Source organism: Carlito syrichta, unplaced genomic scaffold (genome assembly GCF_000164805.1).
Source record: "Carlito syrichta isolate Samal-C Ts95f unplaced genomic scaffold, Tarsius_syrichta-2.0.1 Scaffold309682, whole genome shotgun sequence".
Lineage (NCBI taxonomy): Eukaryota > Metazoa > Chordata > Mammalia > Primates > Tarsiidae > Carlito > Carlito syrichta.
In genome coordinates, this window is record NW_007253778.1 from 346494 (window position 1) to 370205 (window position 23712).

Here is a 23712-nt window from a genome sequence, read left to right on the forward strand (position 1 = left end):
CCTGAGTCCACATTAGGATTGCCTTCCCAGGTCTCAGCATAGGACATTACATTTCCCCCCAGAGTCATCTGGTGTATCCACCCACCTCTGCTTTTCTCTGCTTCTCTTCCTGCTCTCTCTGCTCCTTCTCCATGCCAACCAGCTTGAGCTTTAGCTCAGACACTTCAGTCATCAGATCGAGCTTCTGGGTCTCAAGAGATGTGCGACTTAGCAGTTCCTGCAAGCAAAAACATATCTCAAAATCAGAAACCACCATTGCAACAAGGACAGCTCTAGATAGGTAAGGGCTTGGGCTGTCACTGGGTCACTCAGGGATAGCAACCCCTGACACCACCCACTGTGCTTTGAAAGACAGTGTGAGTGACAGTTTTCAAAAAAATGTTTGTCCATAGAAACCATTATCCATTACTTTCATGTAGAAAAAAATGAATGAGTACTCTCAAAGAATGACATTCCTCCACCTTTTTACAAGTAAAGCAGCAGATCCTCTCTACCAAACCAAAAACACTTAAATTAACAATATATTTTTCAAAACCAAAATTTCTAGATCACCTTCTGGGCTCAATCAATGCTCAGCCTAATCTTCACCACACCTCAATGCAATGAACCTACACAGAGTTAAGAACACAAAGCAGATGCTCAGAGAGAGATTTATCGAATGATTACACTAGAATCTTACTATGTGAGATGAATCTTTCCTCAGCTATATCAAAATTACAATTTGGAGCCCGGCTCGGTGGCTCAGCCTGTAATCCCGTGCCTTTGGGAGGCTGAGGTGAATGGATTGCCTGAGCCCGCGGGTTCGAGACTCGCCTGGGCAGCGAGACCTCATCTCTACAATAAATCAAAAAATCAGCCGGGCGTGGTAGTGCATGCCTATAATTCTGGCTACTTGGAAGGCTGAGGCGGAAGGATCGCCGGAGCCCAGCAGGTCGAGGCTGCGGTGGCCAGGAGCGGCCACTGCACTCCAGTCTGGGCGACAGAGTGAGACTCCAACTCAAAAAACAAAAACAAAAACAAAAACAAAATTACAATTTGGCAACTATGGGATACAAACAAAAAGACTGTTGTTTCCTGATCGTGAGGACAGACCAAGGAGGTTATTACTAGCCCTGCCATCACTAGAACAGTGGCAGACCACAATCAGATATCTCAGGTCCTTGAAACAAACCTGTCACTAATACATACACTTAATGAGCGTAAACAAGATAAACAACAAAGGAGATAGGCAAGACACCTACTTAGGACTACTAAGATGTATAAAGGACCCCCAAAACCAGAAGCATTTCCCAAAGTCCAGAGCAACATACTTCTCCATTGGCAAATGGCCATGTCCTATGAGGTCCAAGATCCTGGCACATGGCAGACACTGGCTACAAAGGTTCTGGCAAGAATACACCCAGCAATCAGGAAAGCAACAGCACAAATGAACAGAAGGGAAAGATACTCACATACTTAAGATATTCATGTCTTAAGTATGTAAATATCTTGGGTAACCCAACTCCAGCACGGCGATTTCAACATACTGAACCTATATCTATGAGCACACAGATTCAAAACTGTCCTCAGTTTATGAATCAAACTACACAGGGCAAAGATTATGACTTGGAATACACAATTCCGTAGGCTGAAGCTCCAGGACCTGGGAGAGGTAGGCTACAAAACCTGTGCATCTGCTAATTTGAGTGCATGAGTATCTAGACCTCTAATAGCTCAGCAAATGAGCTCCCTGAGTACTGGGCCAGTCAGACTGCCCTCACAGGGCAGAGGCAGCGCGCTGCAGCCAGAGCTGTGGGTACTTGGTCACAAGGAGTCAGCCAGGTGAGTGTGTCCAATGCAATGGACACTTGGATTTGTTGAGTGCCTCCTCTGTGCTAGACTCTGCTGGTGCTCTTACATACATTCTCTTAATAAACCTTCCCAGTGAGTTGACAGTATTATAATCCCAGTTTTACAGATGAGGAAACAGACCCAGAGAAGGCAAACAAATCCTTTGGTCAAAGACACATGCCAATCGACAGCAGAGTTAGTTTTCAAACCAAGATCTGTTTGACTCCAGAATTCATTTCTAATGAATCACATTGCTTCTCAAACAGGAAAAGAAGTCACATATTTGAAGGGATATTTTTTTAAATGCTAAAAAAAAAAAATCAACAAACAGTGAGCCCAGGAAATGTCCACTCAAATCGACAAGATTTTATTGAGCATATACTCTCTACCAGGGCCAGTGCTAAGGCTATGCAGGCCATAAAGGATCTTTAGCAGTTCTTCCCCTGGCGTGAGGGCACAGGAAATGAGTTCTCTGTGTGTTAAGTATGTGAATATCTCCCTCCCACCCCCTCTTTCTTTCTCTACCTTTCTCTCTCCCTCTACTACCTCATTCTCTATCTATCCTTTCATCTATCTGCCCTATTCCAAAAATGACTGAAAAAAAAAAAATTAAAGTAGAAAAAAAAAAAGTTGAAGCCAGAGTTACAGTTGGTAGACAACCTATGCCATTAAGCTACAGATGGACTATAATGTGTATGTGAGCTCTCAGCTGCCAATGCAAACGGGGAAAGGAACACATACACAAACCAAGGTCCTTAAGATAGTAACATCTTGCCTGAGCCCGCGGGTTCGAGACCCGCCTGGGCAACTTGGCAAGACCTCATCTCTACAATAAATCAAAAAATCAGCCAGGCATGGTAGTGTGTGCCTGTAATTCTGGCTACTTGGAAGGCTGAGGCGGAAGGATCGCTGGAGCCCGGCAGGTCAAGGCTGCGGTGGCTGGGAGCAGCCACTGCACTCCAGTGTGGGCGACAGAGTGAGATTCCAACTCAAAAAAAAAAAAAAAAAGATAGTAACATCTTAAACTCCTCCATGAGACTGCATTCTAATGCAGTAGTATTCAGTTATACTACATCCCCCCCCAGCCCTCGCCCCCAAATACACAGATAGTAACAATTTATTTGGAGTACTGAGATCTGTGGGACAAATTCCTCCATGAGGCTTCATTCATTTATTCAATAAATATGTTTTTAAATACCTACCAGATGCCAATGACTGGGACATGACAGTTAAAGATGCAGCCCTTGTCGAGTATTTTAAGATGATATTCATGCAGTTTTGTTTTCTGATTAGCATTCAAGATATTGTTTTAGTGGGATTCAAAAAGATCTCAAAATGTATCCTTTTTGAGAGCTAAGAGTTTACTCTGCTTCCTTCACTGCCAACATCACTTTTTTTTTTTTTTTTTAATGAGAAAGCAGGATTTATTGAGAGGTCAGAAAAGCTCCCACAGTGGGAGGGGACACGAGGGGGTTGCCTACCTCTAGCTGTGTTAACTACCAGGTTGTAATTGTCATACCAGTGTCTTAGCTGATGAGGATATTTTAATTGGTTCCAATAGCCATTCCAATTGGTCATGTCAGTGTTTTAATTGGATCCCCCTAACATTCCAGATGGAAATTCACAATTGGACACACTCAAGTTTTAATTAGAAACCCAAGGTTGTTAATTTCACATAGTTCACTAATAATAAAACTTTTGCTGACTCATTTCTAGCTTGTATCTACTAGCATGTGCTTCTACCCTTCATGATCATCTCCCACTTGTCCTTGCCATCAACAATTATCATTCTAGTTCCTAATTCAAAAGCAGCCTTCAGCAAACTTATCCCAATCCAGCTCTACTTCCTCATCTCCAGATCCAGCAAGGTCCCAAGCCACTATTATATATATAGCAATTTCTAAAACACGTGTTTTCATAGGAATTAACTACCCTACATCCTCAACTGCTCCATCTATTCCCAACATAACTTTTGAACAATATGAAACATTTTCCCCAGTCATTTCAAGTGAAGACCACTGTTTCCACCAACCCAACTCACAGAACACCTTTCTCCTGTTTCAGGACTGCTTCCAGACCATTATTTGTCACTACTGATTGTCCATATCTACCATCCTATTCTAATGCAGCAGTATTCAGTTATACCACATCCCCCCCAACCCCCGCCCCCAAATACACAGAATCAAGACAGTTCCTCACTTTCCTTGAGGTTTCTGTTTTTCTATCAACAGCTTCTTTACCTACTTTGGGTACATTCCGTCTCCTAAGTAGCTTCAACATCCTTGTTAATGACTCTTCCGTGTAGTGTCCACTCTGGATTTATACTCCTTGACCTCGGCTTCAGCAGGCTTTTCTTTCACTTCACTTCAGGTTCTCAACAGCAGGACTGCAACTTGCCTCTCATCCTTATCCCGAACGTGTTTGCTTTGCTTCTAAAGCTTCAGCTCTGAAATTCCCTCCTCTGGCCACAATCTTCTGACCTTTCATCTGTCCCATTTGCTCACTCAACCTCTAATTTTTTCTCCTGTGGCCTCTAGTTATTTAATAACTCCCTACCTTTCTTGTTTATCAACATTCTTTAAATAATATTTGTCTTCCTTAATCCACTCTATATCTTGAAATTAATAATTTCAACTGTACTCCTATCTACACCAGAAAATCCTTCACTCAAACTCAACCCTGCTCCCAGACCTGATGTACATTTGTTTCTCACAGCCCCATACATACCACATCTCAGTCTTTTGTCTGTTTCCACTCCTCCATGGCCCAAGAATTGCTAGTCAAAGTCACTTAATGATGTCAAGTGTATGCTATGTGATAACAGCTTATCTTCCAATACTGCCTAGCAAAACTTGTTTTCTTCTCTGGTCGATACTATTCAGAGATTGTTCCAAATCTTTTCTATTCTTTGCAAGCCCTAAGTCCCTTCCCCTCTTTCCTCAAATAACCTCTCCTCATATTTACTGAAAGACAAAAATCATCTGATCATTCATTGAACTTAAGTTCTTTCTGTTTCAAAGTTTCCCAGAACCAACTCTCATACATATCTCTTAAATTCCTGTTTTAGAGAAAACAAGCCCACAGCTCCTTTCTAAGGCTAACCTGCCACAATTGCACATTGCCAATTTCTCTGTCAGTTTATTTCACCTCTTAAAACTGTTCCCTAGACCAGTACACTTTGTTCGCACATAAAGAGCAGAAGTCAAAGGATATAATGCTTTCAGAATTTGTTCCTAAATTGTCTCATCTGACTGACCTTCCTGTCTTCAGCCATTTCTCAGTCTCCAGACTTCATATATCCCTATACAAATTGGTTAACCAGCAGCATCTGGCTTTGTTCTCCAAGTTCTGGTCCTGTTTCTCTCTCTAGGTAGTAACTCAGAATGACTCCCACCCACATGGTCCTAGACTCTCCCCACCTCTGTACAGCTTTTTGGGGAGGTTCCCACCAAGCCCTGTGCTACTACTCTAGGCAAGGACCATCAATCATGCACTCTGACAGGTATTTAATCTCTCCCTTACCATCAGTTCCCATTCCTTGGGCTGTAGACATGGCCACATTTTTAACATTCTAAAGAAACTTCCCTTTTGACCTTGCCTTCCCCTCAAACTATTACCATCAACTTTTCCAGGCCCTATTGCTGGGCAAGTATGTCTGTCACTTCCCTCTCCACCTCACAGTCAAGTTCTTTTCCTGTCACTCCTCAACAAGATGTCTGTTTGCCTGCAACCAGGCTTCTCCCTTCACCAAGTAAGGCACAGAAATAATTCTAGTTCTTGGGACCAATGCCCAAACTTTCAGATGCAACTTATACTTCTCAGCTCTTAACTGACTCGCCCCTCATCCACTCAACGTAAACTGCTTCTTCCCACCTATTCTTCCTTGTTCCGGGTTTTCTTGACCTTTGTCTTTTCTTCTTCATCTCCTTTTCTGCCTGCTTTTATTCTGTCTGTCCTATAAGGAATATGCTCCTGGATCCCTAGCTCTCATCCCCAAGACTGGAGTCAGTTCTGGATCCAGGCTATATCTGGAGTGGGTACGAGGCACATCCTTGCCAGCGATGCTTGCCTCCTGGTTAGACGCTTGCTGACCTTCAGGGTGGGATTCTACTGGAATCTCTTGGGGCCATGCAGCTACCACAACGTGTGGGGTGAGAAGCTGGTGGGGGGCGGGCAGCAGCTAAGGATGGGGGCAAAGGCTTCACAGGCAGCATTCTGCTTCTGCTCCCAATTGTTTCAAGGCTGCCTGTGTAAGTCAGAGAAGGGAGGTGGTGTGGGAGGGAGGAGCGTGGTTTGTTTAACTTACTGTGAAGTACCATGGAACTGTGTCATGACGCTTTCAGGAAAAAAAAAAAAAGAACGAAACTATCACTCACCCCCACACTTCACCACTACTCCTAACCTCTTCCAGGACAAATACTTCTCCTTTCTCAGAGATGAAAGAAAGTTTACATCTTAGAGCAACCACCATTTCCTGTTTCTAAAGCTCAGGTTCTGACTGGAGTTGATACAAAGAATTTGCCTCTCAATGTATGCACTCCTTAATGGGCCACATCTTGAAGCAATTACCTCCATCTTTAAGTGTGGAATATGACCCAGGGAGTTACCAACCAATGACAAGGCCTGCAGCCAGACTGGCAATCTGAAACCAGAGTGAAAGATCCATGGAAAGGCATGAAAGGAAAAATAAGTCTCTTTGCCCTTTGAAGTAAAAGGCCCAGGCCTTGCAGGGAAGCCTCTTTCATAAATAACACTGTGCAGAGAAGAGGTGCTTGTAGTCAACATGAGTTTGAGCCTGGACTCAGTTCCCACTAACTCAATCATCTCTCTGAACTTCATACTTATCTGTAAAAAGGAGTTAAAGTATCTACTTTACACTGTGGCCTGGAGATCCAGCATCAAATGAGATAATCCTAAAGAAACTAGTTATCTCTGTCTCACAAATTCCTCAGAGTTTTTGAGAATATTTGGGAAATTCCTGTTTTCTTCACTCCTGATTCAGTGTCTCCCTTCCTCAGACAGATCTGGGCTTTCACCAGACCATGTACAGCTCTGTTTAATATTCTCTTTGAGATAGAAATACCCCCTTAAAGGTTCTCCTGGGAAATTTATCAGCCAGGTACTGGGCCTGTGTCTTGGGCCCCATAAACCTTTGCTCAGTGTCTTGACTAACAACGGCCACTTGTGTCATGGTTCACGTTTAACAAAACTGGAATAACTTTACTACGGCTCTAAGAGGTAAGAGGTGGGCAATATAGCATCCATATTGTCATCCTCACTCTCTACAAGTAAGAAAACAGATTCATTGACTTTCCCTGATAAACAGCAAGTGGTAAATCTGCAAAACTCATGTCTGCTGACTCCGGATTGCCTATATTTGTCACTCTCCACAACCTAAAAGACAGCCAGAGCAATGAAGTTGCCTAAACTCTGAAGCTCTGGGCCAGGTTGGAAGATGGAAGTAGAGGATGGTGTCATCCAGGGATTTCCAAAAGCAGGGTTGTGTCCTAACAAGGAGGGTTTGCATCCTCTCTTCCTCTCCACTGTACTCCTGTACCCTGTGTTCCTTTTGATACTGAACATCCTTTCTGTTCTCAACAGCAATGACATCTGGAAATGGCTAGTTAGGGCAAATGCTTTGTTTGGCTGCCAGCTCTGAATAAAACCTCTTAACCATGGAGCAATATCAGCTTCTTCCTGAGATCATCACCCTCTGGAGAAGGGTCAGTGATCAGAGGCAGGAGAGCTTACTGTGCAGGAAACTACTAGACCCCGGAGAGCCCATGGAGGCCATTTTAGAAAAAGTCACCAGGCATCTCAAATATACCAACAGACTAAGGGGCATCCTCCCTGTGATGCAGATTTTGTTGCTAGCATGATCTGAGCTAGTAACATGGAAGTCTCTGGTCTATGCCCTGGGCTCCTATGGCTTCAGTGTGTAGCTGGGCCATGCCTCGACCTGTTAAGGATCCAAGAGGCAGGATCTAGCACTGTGAGCTCTAGACTAGGCTCAAATGATCCCAGACCAGCGAAAACTGACTCAGACTGATCCCTTCTTAAAGATTCATTTGAGGCCAGGAGCGGTGGCTCAAACTTGTAATCCCAGCACTTTGGGAGGCTGAGGCAAGAGGACTGCCTGAGCCCAGGGATTGTCCAGGCTGGAGTGCAGTGGCAAACTCATGAACACTGCAGCCTTGACCTGCTGAGCTCTGGCGATCCTTCTGCCTCAGTCTTCCACCTAGCTGAAACTACAGGTGTGTGCCACCATATCCAGCTTATTTTTTGATTTACTGTGGAGATAAGGTCTCGCCAAATTGCCAAGGCTGGTCTGGAACCCGTGGGCTCAGGCAATCCTCTCACCTCGGCCTCCCAAAGTGCTGAGATTACAGGCTTGAGCCACCGTGCCCAGACAAGAAATGTCTCTTCTTAATGGGGAAGGTTTCCTGGGCAATCCAGACAGGTTCAATGAGTTTGGGACTACATCTGAGTAGGTATTTCCACAAGCAGTCCTGAGATATGTTTGTAGCTATCCCTTCCTTCCTTCCTACCCACATCCCGCAGAGGGCCACAGTCGAGAAATATTTCTTTTTGTCCTCAAATGTGTTCACAATCTAGGTGCTACTCGTGTGGACTTGTCCTGTACTGATTCTGTCTGGTCCTAGTTTGACTATCTAAACCCAAGAGAGGTCTTCATGCTCTCTCTTTCTAGAGGCTGGATACAAACTATACATATACATATAGTTCATATACAAACTAAAACAGATAGGAGCTGAGAGATCAGCACACAGCAGGAGCAGGGTCAGGTCAGGCTTGAGGATGGTTTGTTGGGTGGAAAACTAACTCCCCCTTGGGCTCCTGGAGGGAGGCTGAAATTGGTCAGGAGAATAGTATGAAGAGAGACAGTTCAGTGGGGTTCTTGAAGCCCAACTAAGCAAAGGATTTAGGCTGTGTTCATTTGATTTGGGCTTCCTTAATTCTTCCTAGTGATATTCCAGCCAGTAGAGAGGATTGAAGGTCTTATTTTATTTTATTTTTTTTTGAGTTGAGGAGGAGGCAGGAGTTCAGTGGCATGCTCACGGCCACTGCGGCCTTGACCTGCTGGACTCAGGCGATCCTTCCTCCTCAGTCTTCCAAGTAGCTGGAATTACAGGTGTATGCCACCACACCTGGCTAATCTTTTGATTTACTGTAGAAATGAAGTCTTGCCAAGTTGCCCAGACTGGTCTCAAACCCATGGGCTCAGGCAATCCTCTTGCCTCTGCCTCCCAAAGTGCTGGGATTACAGGCTTGAGTCACAACGCCTGGCGTATTGAAGGTCTTAAGGCCAGGCTTGACCTACAAGTATGTAGGTGTGATTCATACAGCATTTTTAATTATTTTAATTTAGCTGCCAATATTATAAAAAATAAACATCTTAAAATCTGAATTTCTAGTTTATGAAAAATGGAAATATTTAGTGTTACTAGGCCTACATGGGCAGTCAACTGTAGTTGAGTAGCAGCTGCCGCCATCAGACAAGACATCTTCAGTATGTGGGGTTATCAGGAACAGCATACCCAGGGGAAGCACCTTGTCTGTAGGCAATCAGAAGGTCCCAAGCTGACACAGTGAAAGGATTTCCGTTGGTGCTCCCAAGACTTTTGAGCAATAGGCCAGGCTTGGCTCAGGGCAGGAATGGTCTCTGAGGCTGGCAGAACGAGGCAATTGTTTGCCTCCATTCTCTGCCTCCAGGTCATGAGTCATTCTTGCTCCTATCACCAGATGCCAAGAGCCCCGCAGTCCAGGATATCTCAGTCAAACTGAGCAAGTGTTTGCCTGTCCCCAGCTCAGAGGACAGGTACATACTCCAAGCCATTGATGGCATTGCATCTGCACTGTGGTGCAAGACTCGAGTAGGCGTCTTTTCAAACAGCATCAAGCAGATTTCAGGAGAGCAACTCAAAGATCTCAAGCTCTGGTGCCACCAAGCCCAGGAAATTTCTGAGTGAGAGCTGAGGTTCAAATGCATCCTATGGCTTGAACTCACAATTTGTCAAGAAAGGAATATTCCACGCTCCTATCATTTTATCCTTGAAAGACTGAGAGAACACAGTGAAAGTTTATAGGCATAAAAACAACTTGGTTAGGTTCATGAAGATCTTTGAAACATACAAGAGGCAAATAAAGGGCTACCATACTCCAAAATATACCAGGCCAAGACATCCACCTCTACAGCACATGGTACCACATGACCAATACCATACCAGTAGCACACAAGAAAGAGGATTTAGAATAAGCAGAATATAAGGGATAATTGAGCTTATGACTTTTTTAAAATGTCATCCGTGGGTTAATGCTTAGAGGGACAAGACAGCCTCTCCCCAGGTGGTGCTGGGCACCAACATCAGACTCCTTGACGCAGAGATTGACAGTGGAAGCAGAAACACCGCACTAGAGAGATTATGGAGCAGTCATGAGAACTTCTCATATGGGCAGTCAGGTAAATCAGGCACTACAATACAGCCATTCTCTGACCTCTCATTATGTGGTTACTCACCAGGTACCACCTTCCTGAAACATCAACCTTCTGACATTTTCCCTTCCACATTCCAATTTTCTTGGTCTCTTTCTGGATTGTTTACAACACTCCATCATCTTCTCCCCTTATCTCTTTCCACCTTGAAACCACACCTTGTGCAGACTTGAAAATATAATCTAGTGAGTTTTCTGCAACCTTTGTGAAAATGTTTGTCTGTCATTTGAGATTTTTTTTTCATCAGACTATTTTCTTTCCTGGATCTTCAAAAGAAAGATTCCACTTAAAAAAAGACTCAACGCCCATTGCTACTTGGATTTTCAGGGAATACTATGAGCAAATGAAATGGCATACAATCTACGAACATGGAAAATCCAATGAAACCAAGAATGGCAATTTATTAATCAGCACTGAAAAGATAACAAACTAACAACAGCTCCTGAGCTGTGAGAACTAGTTTTTATGAAGATATATGCATAAAAATACTGACTTACATTTTTCTAAAGTTCTTCAAATGCACTCAAATAAAACTAGCAAACACCGGAATTAAGATGCTTATCCTAAGATCAAAGGTAAAATGCAAAGTCTGTTCACTAGTATGCTGTCAAGAAACAATTTGAGCCTTATGCTGATCACAACAACAAAATCTTTTAGTACTTTGGAGGAGGAAATTATCAGTTGTAAACTAATTGAATCTACTCATTTTAAGGGACTGACTTTTGTTCTTTAAATAATTGGTGAGCAACTTTTATGTGCTAATTACTATACCGGCTGCTATCAAGAACACACAAACGTCAGTCATGTGTACTTTTCAAAATAACTTAAAAATGCCAGAATGCTTTAAGTAAATCTATCAAGTAGATATGTCACATTAATAGATTTCATTTTAAAAATCTAATTAGCTTCTCAACAAATTCTGAAAAGACTTGATCAAAATTCAACACCACTCCCCCCAAAATTACAGTTTATCATTTAGAATACAGCAAAACTACTGAGTAGAAGAATAGTTAAGTCAATTATGATAATTTCATTTAAAAAAGTCTTTTGTGAGTGATAGTAAAGATGACTACATGGACAAATTTTTAAATGGAAAATACCACTATATGCTATCAAGCATAAAACTCTGAGGACAAAATCACACCATGTTGTGACTACAGCTTTGTAAATTATGTGTACACATAACAACGAAGACCAAAAGATAGTAAGGAGAAGGCATTATTTGAGTGGTAGGGGAACAGCTGAATACATTTTTTTCATTTTTCATTGTGATGCCTGTTAAATTATAACAAATTATTTATGTAATACACAGTGGAAGTGGGTAGCGCAAGATGGGAAAGCAGCACAGCATAAACTGAGAATTGACCTTCTAAAACCCCAGATGCCACCCACAGTCAAACTGTGATTACTGTGATAGGATGAGATGACATCCCCTGCTGAGGGCTCCCTCCCCGCACCAGGTCTGGAGAAAGTGCTGCCTGGGAATCTGTCTAACCAGCTCAACAGGTTATTCATCTCAGGTCAGCCCCTCCCAGCCCTACCCCTCAGTCACTCTCAATGTTCAGGCTGGTTTCACCTGCTGTATAAACACTATACACTGAGTAGCTGATCCCGCCCCCAGGCGGGATGGGAAAGTAAGCAAGAGTGTGGCCTGGGCACGTAAAGGGGCTTCAGCACATGAGCTGCTTCAGAGCCCAGTGGCCTTCAACCCACCTGCCCTTACCTGTTGAAGCATTTCTTCAGCAGCATTGAGTTTCACCTGGTGTCCTTCCAGACACACTTCCAGATCCCGAATCTTCTCTCCTTGGGCTTCCACTTGGTCTGTGAGGACACTCACCTGTTATAGGAAATAAAACATTGATGGAAGAACAGGGACTCTGCATGGGGCAGGAAAGTCTCCCCATCATAGGGGAGCGGTGAAACCTCACCACTGACTCTTCCATGTGAGGAATAGCTTTGCTTTTGGGTGAGTGGCAGGGGGGGAAGTGTTCTGGATGAAGGCAATTCGAATTAGATTCTTACCTTACCAGGAAGTCTCAAACACTGTCTGGATGACGTGGGTCACGTTTCCTGCTCTTGACAGACTCAAGAGAGAAACACCCAAGAGCCACACGAGGTGCCTCTGGGTTGGACTCCTGATACTTATTCCTCTTATAGGACAGCCTGACCTCAAGACATATCTCAGCCGGCTTGCCAGAGTTTCTGCCACCTCAGGCAGGAGTGCGATCCAAACTTGTGCAGAAACCAACCAATGACCTTACCTCTTTCATAAGGTTGTGAGGCCTGCTCACCTATCAGGCAAGTGTTTTGAGGCAATTAAGGAATGCAGACTGTAAAGGGCATGTATTAGCACTGACAAAACTTGGCTCCAAAAAGGTTTTTGTGCTTCACAGGCCAAAACATGACTCTAAGTCATAAATATAGAGAAGCCACATTGCACATACAGTGGCAGGAAAAAAGCTATCTTTCTGAAGAGCTTTGAGAATCTCTAAAAATATTAATAGAAAGCCATTTATAATAAGTCACTTAAATGATGCCCTAAATACATACCAAAAAGGGTTTTCATAGCCTTCTCTATTTGCAAGCTGCCCTAGGACACTTTTCTTTATTAAGAGCTGGCTCAAAGCAGGAAGATAAAGAGAATAAATGGCAACCCAAAAGTTAAAAAAAAAAAAAGAAAGAAAACAGTGGTTGGAAAGTTAAGATCTTTTGGATCCTTTTGATTAGAATCATTTCCATTTACATGAAGATTATCCTAAATTATTTCTCAATCTGTAATGAAATGATAGAAGGAGCATGAAAGAGTTCATATGAATCTATTTATGAGTGTTTAAATAAATGCTATGAATTATGCAGCTCCGGTTTAAAAAGAGATTAATCTAAATTAATATGGCTATTTGACGCTTGCCATTTTTATGTTCCCAAGTGATGACTGAATTACTGAAACATATTCCTGACATTGCTAACATTTCACTTTTAATCCAAAAACAAGTTCTGTCAACGAGGCCCATCTTTTTTTTTTTTTTTTGAGTTGGAGTCTCACTCTCACCCAAGCTGAAGTGCAGTGGTACCACAGGCCCATCTTAAACACAAACCTTTGTGGTTTTTATTTTTTAATCCTTGTGGCCCGACACTACCAGCAGTCCTGGCCTTTCAAAAACGTAGGATTCTGGGGAGAGCTTTGCTTCCTAGGATCCACATTTTGTTTGGGAAGGGAGTTTTCTGAATAATTTTATTACGAAGATTAACATTTATATGGTCTTCACCACACCTTGGGGCCATGTGCTGCTGGTGCCCAGAGGAAGAATATATGGTCTCTACAGCTCATAGTTCAGCTACACAAAATACAGGGCTGCAGGGTCCTTACGAGCCTCAATGTTAACTCTAAGTATTATGTGTCAAAAATTGGGACAAAATGTATAAAGATTCTAGAATGTGACTTTCATTCAATAAAGATAAATATTTTGGAGCCCCTACCACAGGCTAGGCATAATTTTAGGTACTGGAGATACAGAAGTGAAAAAAAAAGAGCGGAGATCCTTGCTTTAAGGAGTTACAATTATAATGAAGATTTTAAAAGATTTTGGTTTTGATTTTAACTAATCCTATAAACAAAGTATTCTTAATATGCCATTTGCCTTGTTCTTCTGCAAGTAGACCTAGGAAAACATTCTGGGCCAAGGGCTCCAATTAAATCAGTCTGAACTGCTGTGTGCAAGAAGCAAGAGGCTCTACCCTGCTGAGGATCTGTTTAACCAGCTCCATAGGGCCACGGAAGAACAGGAGTGATCACATAAGAGCAATTCCTAGAATTGGCCCATAAACTCCTGGCAGAACAGAAACCACTAGGGCCAACTTCTGACTTTACTGGTAAGTAGCTTCCCAACTGTGTTAGGATTATTTAAATAGGGATGATTTAAAAATTCAGATTTTTTTCTAAAAACCATGAGTGTGATTGGCAGTAGTGGGAAACCGCCTGGGGATGGGGGAGTACACCTCATCAACAAGGTTACCTGCATAATCAATGTTTGTATACCTAACCCTGATTTGTACCCTACATCTTTACAATAAAAAAAACAAAACAAAGCATGAGTGTGAAGAAGCATTATTACATAGGACTTCTTTATTAAGTTGTAGTCCTCTCTAAATAGGAATGTGCTATTTCACTCATGAAGGGTCCTGGTTCCAAAGTTTAACACAAAATTCTAAGATAGATACTCTTTCATGAATCATGTCATTCGGAAAGAGTTTCAAATTACACATCCCTCAAACATCTGCATATAATGTGCTATACAATCTGGCCCCAGCTACCTCTCTGAAGGCAGCTCCCACCATCCTTAGTCAGGTACACCTTTAGCCACAAGGGCCCCTTGCTGCCTTCCCACACATCAAGCTTTTTCCCCACACACTTTTGCTTCAGTGTATGGGCTGGACTGACCACTCCTCAGCCCGGAATGCACTTCTCCAGGTATCTACAAGATTCCTCCCCAGCTCCCTCCTATCAGGGAGGTCCTCCCTGACTACACAGTCCTCACCCTGCTTTATTTTTTCCCAAAAGTGCTTATCACTGCCCGAAATAATTTATGTAGGTTTGTTTATTGTAAACATAAGCTCTCTCTAGAATGGAAGATCCACAAGAACGGGACTTTGTTTTGTTCACTGCTGCATCCCCAGCATCCAAAACCTATCTCCCACAAGTCATGGATACTCAGTGATTTTATAATGAACAAATCAATAAAGTGAAGAAAAAAACAAAACTAGAACGCAAAGTTGCATATTTTTTATGAACTCAATTATTTAAAAGAGAGGCAGGGAAGAACAACAACAACAAAAAACCAACACCCGAAGAAAAGGCCAAAATGTTAACATGCTTCTTTAAATTATTTTAGAATTTCAAAAGTCATCGCTTCTCGGCCTTTTGGCTAAGATCAAGTGCAGAATTTCAAAAGTCTCTAAAATCATGTATCGCTGTTAGGTCCATACAACAAAATGAAAAAAAAAAATTAAATAAATAAGGTTTAAAAAAACACTGCTCCTTCACAACCCTAGAGCTGCAAACTAAAGCCTACAGCCTAGGGGGATACCAGACCCCTCTGCTCCATTCCACTACCAGTCGAACTCATCACTCCTTAAGCTTTTAAAAAGCTGGGATTAGAATATTAATCTTTATACTTTCCAAACTGTCGATTAATATCTGATGCATACCAGACCTTGAGTAAATGCTTGCTGAATTGATGTAGACTTTGGCGAGCTAACACAGCAAAGAGCTCTGGCTTCAACAACAGGCTTCCAGTGAGAACGCCTAATGTGATGTCCTACCAAAGAACACAAGCTTTCAGAAATAAAAAAGCCCCTTTGACTATCGTTCTTCATGGAAAGTTTTGAAGTTTCTCTCTTTGAAGCTAGGGAGCCACCAAAGGCATAGTCCATGTTGGCAGCCCCGGGGGATTTGGCATCAAAGTGATCGGTCTGCATCCAGCTTCAGACCATTTGGACTTGCTCCCATTAGCGTTCACCCTTAGGCCCATGTTGTTTTATTAAGTGACAAGAGGATATATCCAACCTCCCTTACAAGACTCATGAGCTCCTGGAGGACAGGGCCCGTTTTGCTCATTCTTAGAAACTGGTGATCGGCCTGGCCACGGGACTTCCAGGGTGTCGAGGCAGGTGCCTAATAGTATATTATAAATAAATCAATGAATTCACAACCCCTAAAAGACAAGTCCAGAGTTAAACTGTGCCCCCAGTTACTTTCTGCTTTGTTTCAGGAAAAGTCTTTTTAAAACACATACATTTGGGGAGCAGAAAAATTCCAATGGAGAAACCCCTCTGTACTTCCTTCCAACTTAGGGGAAACTACAGAGTTGGAGGTAACAAGATAAGTTGGTTCCCTCAAAAAGACCCACCTGTAATATGAGAGACTCCTTATCTCCTTCTAGACGGGCCAAGCGTTCCTGGTAGGTTTCATTACTAGCAGCACCATGGTGATTTACCTGGGACTAAAGCAGGGAGAAAAAAGAATACACTTGAAAGGTTGGAAAAACACCTTACCAACTTCCAAATGGAATGAATATGCAATGTATGCAGTTTGTGAGGCCAGTTTCACTGATTATATGTTCAAAACCACCTAGCAAAACAGGAAACCACAAGATTTCAAAACTACCACGAGGAAGAGCAGATCACATGCCACTGAAAGGTGTGCCTTGGAAGTTGGCACAGTTACCCCCAGAATGACCTCACCCCCAGTCAGGAGGGCCTTCAAGGAGCTCCAGACCTAGTAATGCTTGACTTGACTGGACATGCTGGGTGTGGTTTAGCTGGAGGTACAGCCTACAAAGGCACAGGAACAATGAGGGTCTGGTCTTTGAGGAGACCAGGTAGTTGGGACCATGCACCAAGGAACTATGTGGGAATAGCTCCTGCATAGAACTCTCACGCCAATGCTCTCCAAAGCCAAGACATACCTTGCTGCAGGAGGCCCATCCTGAAGATCACAGCAAGCATGGAGGATGGGGGATGCCAGCTGCAAGGTCCTTTGTCTATTCACACATCCTTTTCCACCCCAATCCCACCCTCCAAAGAGAGTGTTGGCCAGGCTTGCAGGCCACATTTCCACAGTGCTAGAGCACAGCTAAGAGAATCGAGCTAAGGTGAAGTATCTTGAGATGTTAAATAACAGTCAGAAGGATCTCAAGAGGAAAACACAGACAATGAACAGTACTCAGAAACTACAAAAAAACAGAAGAGAGGAGGAGGGTGTGAAGTGGCAGAGAGAGGCAGAATCTTATTCAAATGCCCTGAGCAAAGACAGAGGCTGTTACTTTCTAGGGTGTTTCTGACCTGGTTGTCGGCAGACAGGAAGGAAAAGGCTGCTACTGGCACTGGCCCCAATACCACCAATGCTCCCTTCCTCTGTGCTAAATGGAAAGTTTATACCCAGCTGGCCCACAATAGACATCCAGAGGCTTGGCATCTGAAAAGGAGATCTTATTGCTAAAAAGGGAAGTGATTATCATGATCATCTGAGCTGTAGTGAAATAAAGGCTCCAATATTTATGAAGCAGGTGTCTACCACTCCAGAGGAAAGTCATGATTGTGCAAAGTGGCAGGTCAGGAACCCAGAGTTGTCCTGGGTTCAGTTCTCACATTTCAGTTTTTAGAATGGGCACTTTCACCTTCCTTCATGAGAATGGGCAACTCCTTCCTTCCTTCTATCGACCAACCGTTTTCCAATGCTCTGTCTAGATGAGAAGGGTGACAGAGCCATGCCCAGTCCTAGAACAGAAATGGGGACCAGATATTTAGCATTCAAACTCTAAAGTATCACTACTGAGAAAAGCACTGACTGTTGAAACTGTGGTGGGAGGATAAGCCCAGAGGCCACTTCCCAGGGCCGCTGTACCAGGCAGAGTTTGGATAGCACATAGCACCTGCCACCTTTCCCTTCAGCCTCTCTGGAGCCTGCATCTTGTTAATGTTGTGGAAGCTCTTTCATGCCACAGACAAAGGGCCTTAACAATCACAAATGCCATCTTTGTTGATGGCAGTTTATTGTTGTTATATTAATATTCCAATTCTCACATGGTCAAATTCTCTGACTAACATCCAAGTATATATTATAACTTACATTTTCTCAGAACCTAAGGAGAAAATTTAAGAAAATAATTCTTAATAGCAGATCAAATTCTTCTCTGTCAAAGAACTCATGTGATGGTGATTTTTAGTGGACAGAAAATAGAAAAGGAGTCAGGCGTCCAAGTGAATGTCTGCATGTCAAGCCCCAATGCCAAAGTCAGCACACACATGTGGTTACCCAGCAGTGGTGGCTGCCACTTCAACAGGAAGTGCAGGAGAGAAGATCAAAGGCCAGACTCCTTTCACAGACTCCAGCAAGCAACCACATTAAAGATGCCTTATTCAAATGCTATATGGTAAAGTTTTTTGTTGTAACGAAAGGTCTACCCATACAATCACCCAGAAGGGCAGTTTTTTTACTAGTTGACAAAAAAAAGGGGGTGGGGGGGAGTAAAAAAGTAAATTGAAGTCATAAGTTCAGTTAACAAACAAAATGCACACCAGAGTCCATAGCACATGCTAGAAGGGGGATCAGAAATCTAGTTCCACTCCAGCAGCCAATGACAAAAGAGAAGCACAATTAGTTAAAAGACGTACAGATCAGTATAGTAAAATCAAATCGACTGCCTAGGCAAAGCATAGCTATTCCTGAGTAAGGGAGAAACTGCTCATTTTCACAGAGAGACTTTGTGTAATGGGATAAACAACATCTATGACGACATACTTACAGTACACAAAGCCCAGTAGAACTCATTGCTTTTGTGTGATGCCCTCAAAATAGTTCAGATGCTAATGGGGAATATGGGCCCAAGGCCAAAGCGATTCTGTGGAGACCAGTGCACTATGGCTCAAGCAGCGCTGTAAATACACAGTAAGCACTTGGTGTGAAGCATGTGCCAGGCACTGCTCAGAGCACTTTGCCATAATATTTGAGTTTCTTACTAAAGTAGTTTTTATTGAGTAATTAAAATATATTTTAAAATCCAGGAGCACTGTTTGAGGACCTAGAACAGTGACTCCTGGTATTTTTTCCTTCCCACCACAGACTCGAGGGATCACTCCTCTCCCAGTGGTCACACGAGTCCTTACAGCAGTGGTGTACATAGCTGAGTGGTTCCTCCTCCACCCAAGTCACTGTTCTAGAGGAACAGCACGAAATCCTCTTCTACAGGTCCTCAGAAATCACTGTTCTCTAGCAAGCTTTTGAAAGGTATTAGACAGCTGTGAAATGGCGATAACGTTCCACAGAAGCCCACGGTATCGCCATCTTTTGCTTTTGATGAAGGGAAGACCTGTATGTTTTCATGATCTAGATAAGACTGGCATGCTAAGAAAACTGCAGCTCCTTGGAAAGGCACAGACCAGGTCAAATGCCACCTCCACCTGGAGAAGAACCTGGAAAGCACCTGAGAACAGGGCCAAGAATGCCAATATTCTTTGGGCAAAGGTAAGAATTTGTATTTGGGTGAATATGTATACCCCTTATTTTAGTAATCAGGCAACAGGCTGGGCACGGTGGGTCCTGGCTCATGCCTATAATCTCAGCACTTTGGGAGGCTGAGGTGAGAGGATTGTCTGGGCCAGGAGTTCAAGACCAGCCTGGGCAACATGGTAAGACCTCATCTCTACATTAAATAGTTGTTAAAAAATTAGCCAGGTGTGGTGGTACGCATCTGTAGTCCCAGCTACTTGCAAGGCTGAGACGAAAGACTGCCTAGGTCCAGCAGTTTGAGACTGGTAGTCATGCTCATGCCATTGCACTCCAGCCTGGGTAGTAGAGTAAGACTCTGACTCGAAAAAAAAAAAATTACAAAAAAAAATCAGGCAATAGATTAAGTCACATTCTGATATCATTCATGCATTTAAGAATGGCTAAATCATCAGGGAATAAAAAGCCATGTGGTTATCAAAATGTGATTCCAGTTTATTGAGAAACATGTTTGGCAGAGTTGGGACACACCTCTATTTTGTTCTACTTAAAAAAAATTGCTTTATCAAAGGATACACCTGCTTCTTTAATTCTAATAGAGAAATTACAAACAGAAGGCTTGGATCAATACTGGGTCTTTGTGTGATTTCAGGTTTGGGATATTTTTTAAAAGTCTTGCCCATGTTCTCAATTAGGTAAATCAGCAACAGAGCAGTTGCCCAGCTGTCTGTGCATGAAGTTAGGTTGAAAAAACCATGCTCACATTTTACAGAGGAGAAGGAAGTAAAATAAAATTCTGCATACTATCTTTCTGTTTCTCCCCACTACGGAATGGCAAGTAAATATAAAGGAAAGTAGCAACCATCTCTGTTCTACCTGGTTGAGGATGCTCATCCCACAGATGAATATAACTAAGGAAGAGCTAATTTTTACTCAGCCAATGACTTTAGTCCCTAGGCTAGACTTGTACAATGGACTACTCAAGTACTAAACTGTGTTATCTATCTTTGATCAATTTTCTCCCCTTCTGTTTTGATGGTCATTGCTACAAAGGTGACAGAAGGAAAATCAATCTTCTCATCCAAACTTTCCATGGTCAGAGCTGTTCCTGATACTATAATTCAGGTTAGTTACCTAAAATATTTTGAGGGCCATGTGATCTGTGTACCCTATGAAGGTGAAATGTCTACTACAGACTGACATTTCCATATCCTTTCGTATTTTGATTGAAGAATGCCATAGTGAAACACTACCTCTCCCATACTGCAGAACTGAATCAGGACAAGAACTTCTTCTTGAATGTATATTGTCAGAAACTCAGAACATTTAGCTAAGATTACTGAAGTCAAACCACCTTTGCCTCTATCAAAGTTTTGTTCTCAAGAGGCTGAGAATCATATCTTGGATACAAGGAATCCATCCTCTAAAACTCAGATCTCATGGAGGCAAATATAAAACACAGTGTAGAGTTGTCACACTAAGGTCTTCCCTAGGCCTTGAGAGTAATATTCCACAGTGCCCTCAGGAGCAGTGACAACACAACTTTTGACACAGTTATCTTATGAGTCTGTTTCTAGAAGACCTGAATGGCTGTCACTGCTGGGGCTGGGCCGGACTAGTACACAGCTCATACAATCAACAGCCTAAGTTGAGGCTATTTTCTAAGTCATTCCAGAGAGAGAGGCTTTAGGAAGATGTAACAGTTGTGCAGGGTATTCTATGGTTGGGGATCATGGCGTAGGCCACTCAGCCTCAGCAGGAAGAGGATAGAAAGAGGACTATGAATAGCCAGGAGGGATGGGACGGGTCAGCAAGATTCCAGTAGGAACAGTATCTACACAAAGGGCAGTCTGGGCTGTGCAAGGATCCTAGCCTAATCGAGACTGAGTCCTGTCCCTACTTCTACCATCTTTACCCCTGGGTCAATGAGTAAGGAGTTAGGCTTGATAAGTTCCTCATGAACAGAAAGCTGGACGCTGGCAGACTCAAGAAATAAAGGTTTCAACATCTTAGGGACATTGCTTTTTAATTAGGAATGAGATTATCAGGGGATATTTAAGGCCCCCAAAAGAAACCTTATCATGAATTGTGGAGGATGGAAAACCCCAGGTTAGTTGATTTTTCCCTTGTTCTCTTGTCAAGCAAAATGAATAGAGAAGACTATATTAGTCTTGGCAGAGAATTCTGCAGAATCCTGCTTTAATTGAATCCATTGTTTGGTCAGAGTAGGCTGGGATCATTACCTTTACTTGTAACCACCTGTTACAAATGAGGGCTGCTATCTTCTTTGAGTTATGCTCATTTCCCAGCCACCTGATCCAAGCTCGGATAGTTGGAATCTTTCCTCTGAATGTTTAAACTTGGAAATAGAGCAGGGTAGTGATGGTGCTAGAAAATTCTGAGGCCATCAGTGGCCATGCCTCCACTACATGGAAGAATCTGGCTTGCAGCAGGAGTCAGTCATTAAGCCAACATGCGTGGAAAAGCAAACAAAAGCTAAGAAAGAGACTGGTGGCATTCTTATCCCTGGTTCAGGCTGTCTAAAGGCAGAAATATATCCAGGTCATTCCTGTTGGTCCCTTCCTGGCCTAATTAAAACTGAGTTTCTAGCCGGGCTCGGTGGCTCAGCCTGTAATCCCGCACCTTTGGGAGGCTGAGGTGAGTGGATTGCCTGAGCCTGCGGGTTCGAGACCTGCCTGAGCAGCGAGACTTCATCTCTACAATAAATCAAAAAAATCAGCCGGGCGTGGTAGCACTTGCCTGTAATTCCAGCTACTCGGAAGACTGAGGTGGAAGGATCACTGGAGCCCAGCAGGCGAGACTGCGGTGACCGGGTGCGGCCACTGCACTCCAGTCTGGGCGACCGAGTGAGACTCCAACTAAAAAAAAACACCAAAAACTGAGTTTCTGTTATTTGCAACCAAAAGTCCTAGCTAATGCACTTGTCTCAAAGGGTGATCAACTGACTGAAATTTAGTCCTTTGGAAATAGACTTCTAGGAAAGAATTCCTGCTATTTGCATATAGTACTGAATTACAAAGGAATTCAGCTTACCATTGCTTGATTTGCTTAAAATGGCAATTTTTAAGACAGGGCTGTTTAGTTCTAAGACAACTAAAGTTAAATCCAGGATTATCATCGAAGGCTAATGAGGATCTACTCTGTGGCACAGGGTGTGTCTGTGTGGGATGTACCAGGGTAAACAGGGCATCTACTCTCCTTTGTGAGAGAAATGGATGGCTTTCTATTCACCACCTGTTTGCCTCCATTCTCATTTCCCACATAGAGCAAGAACATTAAGACAGGAAATGAATACAAGATGCAACAGGTCCATGAACATCAACTAGGTGGGGCTGGAGGGACAGAATGCAGGATAAGGAAAAATAAGTTCAAACAAAACAAGAAATGATTAGGAGCTAAAGTCTAAAAGATATGAGTGAAAGGGGAAAAAATGAATGAAGGGTAAATAAGAACATAAATATGTCTAACAATTATTTAAGAAGTTATGTTGAAAGAGTTACTTGTCAGACACAGCAGCACAAATTCCAAGCCTGGAAGCTGGGAGACTGAGAGTTACAGATTCCCTGTTCCCCACCTTTTGCCCAGTTGGACTTTAGGGCAGGGGATCCCTGAAGACTTTCTTGGGGAGCTTCCATATTCGTTTACAGAATTCCTACAGCATCCTCCTCCCTGAGATACAACCTTCTCTGCAGAAAAAGAATAAATCATTAATGATGAGGAGGTTGGGGCTGCACCTGAACCAAATGTGATTTCAGGTAAGTCACCTCATCTCAGGCTTCCCATCCTTTCAACAGAGAAAAGTGTAACTCACAGAGCAACAGAGAGGGCCAGTTAGGTCAATATACCTGAAAACCTGTGGAAATAAAAGTACTGAATGTTCTTTTTAGCAGGATATTCTATTAATTCCTGGTGTAAAATAAACATGAATAATCATGGGAATATGGAAATCATTTGAATGGCATTGCTTAAGCAAAAAGACCAAAGTTCAGTTTAGAAGTAGTTCATCCCTGGCTGGGTGTGGTGGCTCAAGCCTGTAACCCCAGCACTTTGGGAGGCCAAGGTGGGAGGACTGCCTGAGCTCAGGGGTTTGAGACTAGCCTGGGCAACTTGGTGAGACCTCATCTCTACAATAAATAATAATAATAATAAGTTCATCCTTTTCACTTAAAGTTTTCATTCACTCACTCTTTTTGTGGAGGAGAACAAGAAAGGCAATATTTCTGATTAGGATACCTAACCAATATCTATAAAGATCTATATAAAGAACCCAAAGGGCCGGGCTCGGTGGCTCAGCTTGTAATCCTGCACTTTGGGAGGCCGAGGTGAGTGAATTGCCTGAGCCCGC

The 23712-nt window shown here is 42.9% G+C and overlaps 1 protein-coding gene across 4 annotated transcripts in view; it reads right to left on the bottom strand.

The window, feature by feature from the left end:
- Positions 1–23712, bottom strand: part of PPFIBP2 (PPFIA binding protein 2) — a 157708-nt gene that overhangs the window by 53108 nt on the left and 80888 nt on the right. For 2 of the 4 annotated variants that reach the window (XM_021717324.1, XM_008067521.2), the window contains exons 4-6: positions 16249–16341; positions 12066–12179; positions 86–217 (exon numbers count right to left, since the gene is read on the bottom strand). In XM_021717324.1, coding sequence (XP_021572999.1) covers positions 86–217; positions 12066–12179; positions 16249–16341 — 339 coding nt within the window. Of the gene's footprint in view, positions 1–85; positions 218–4074; positions 4354–12065; positions 12180–12364; positions 12560–16248; positions 16342–23712 lie in introns of those variants that run through there. The other 2 variants (XM_008067523.2, XM_008067522.1) reach the window with 2 other exon arrangements.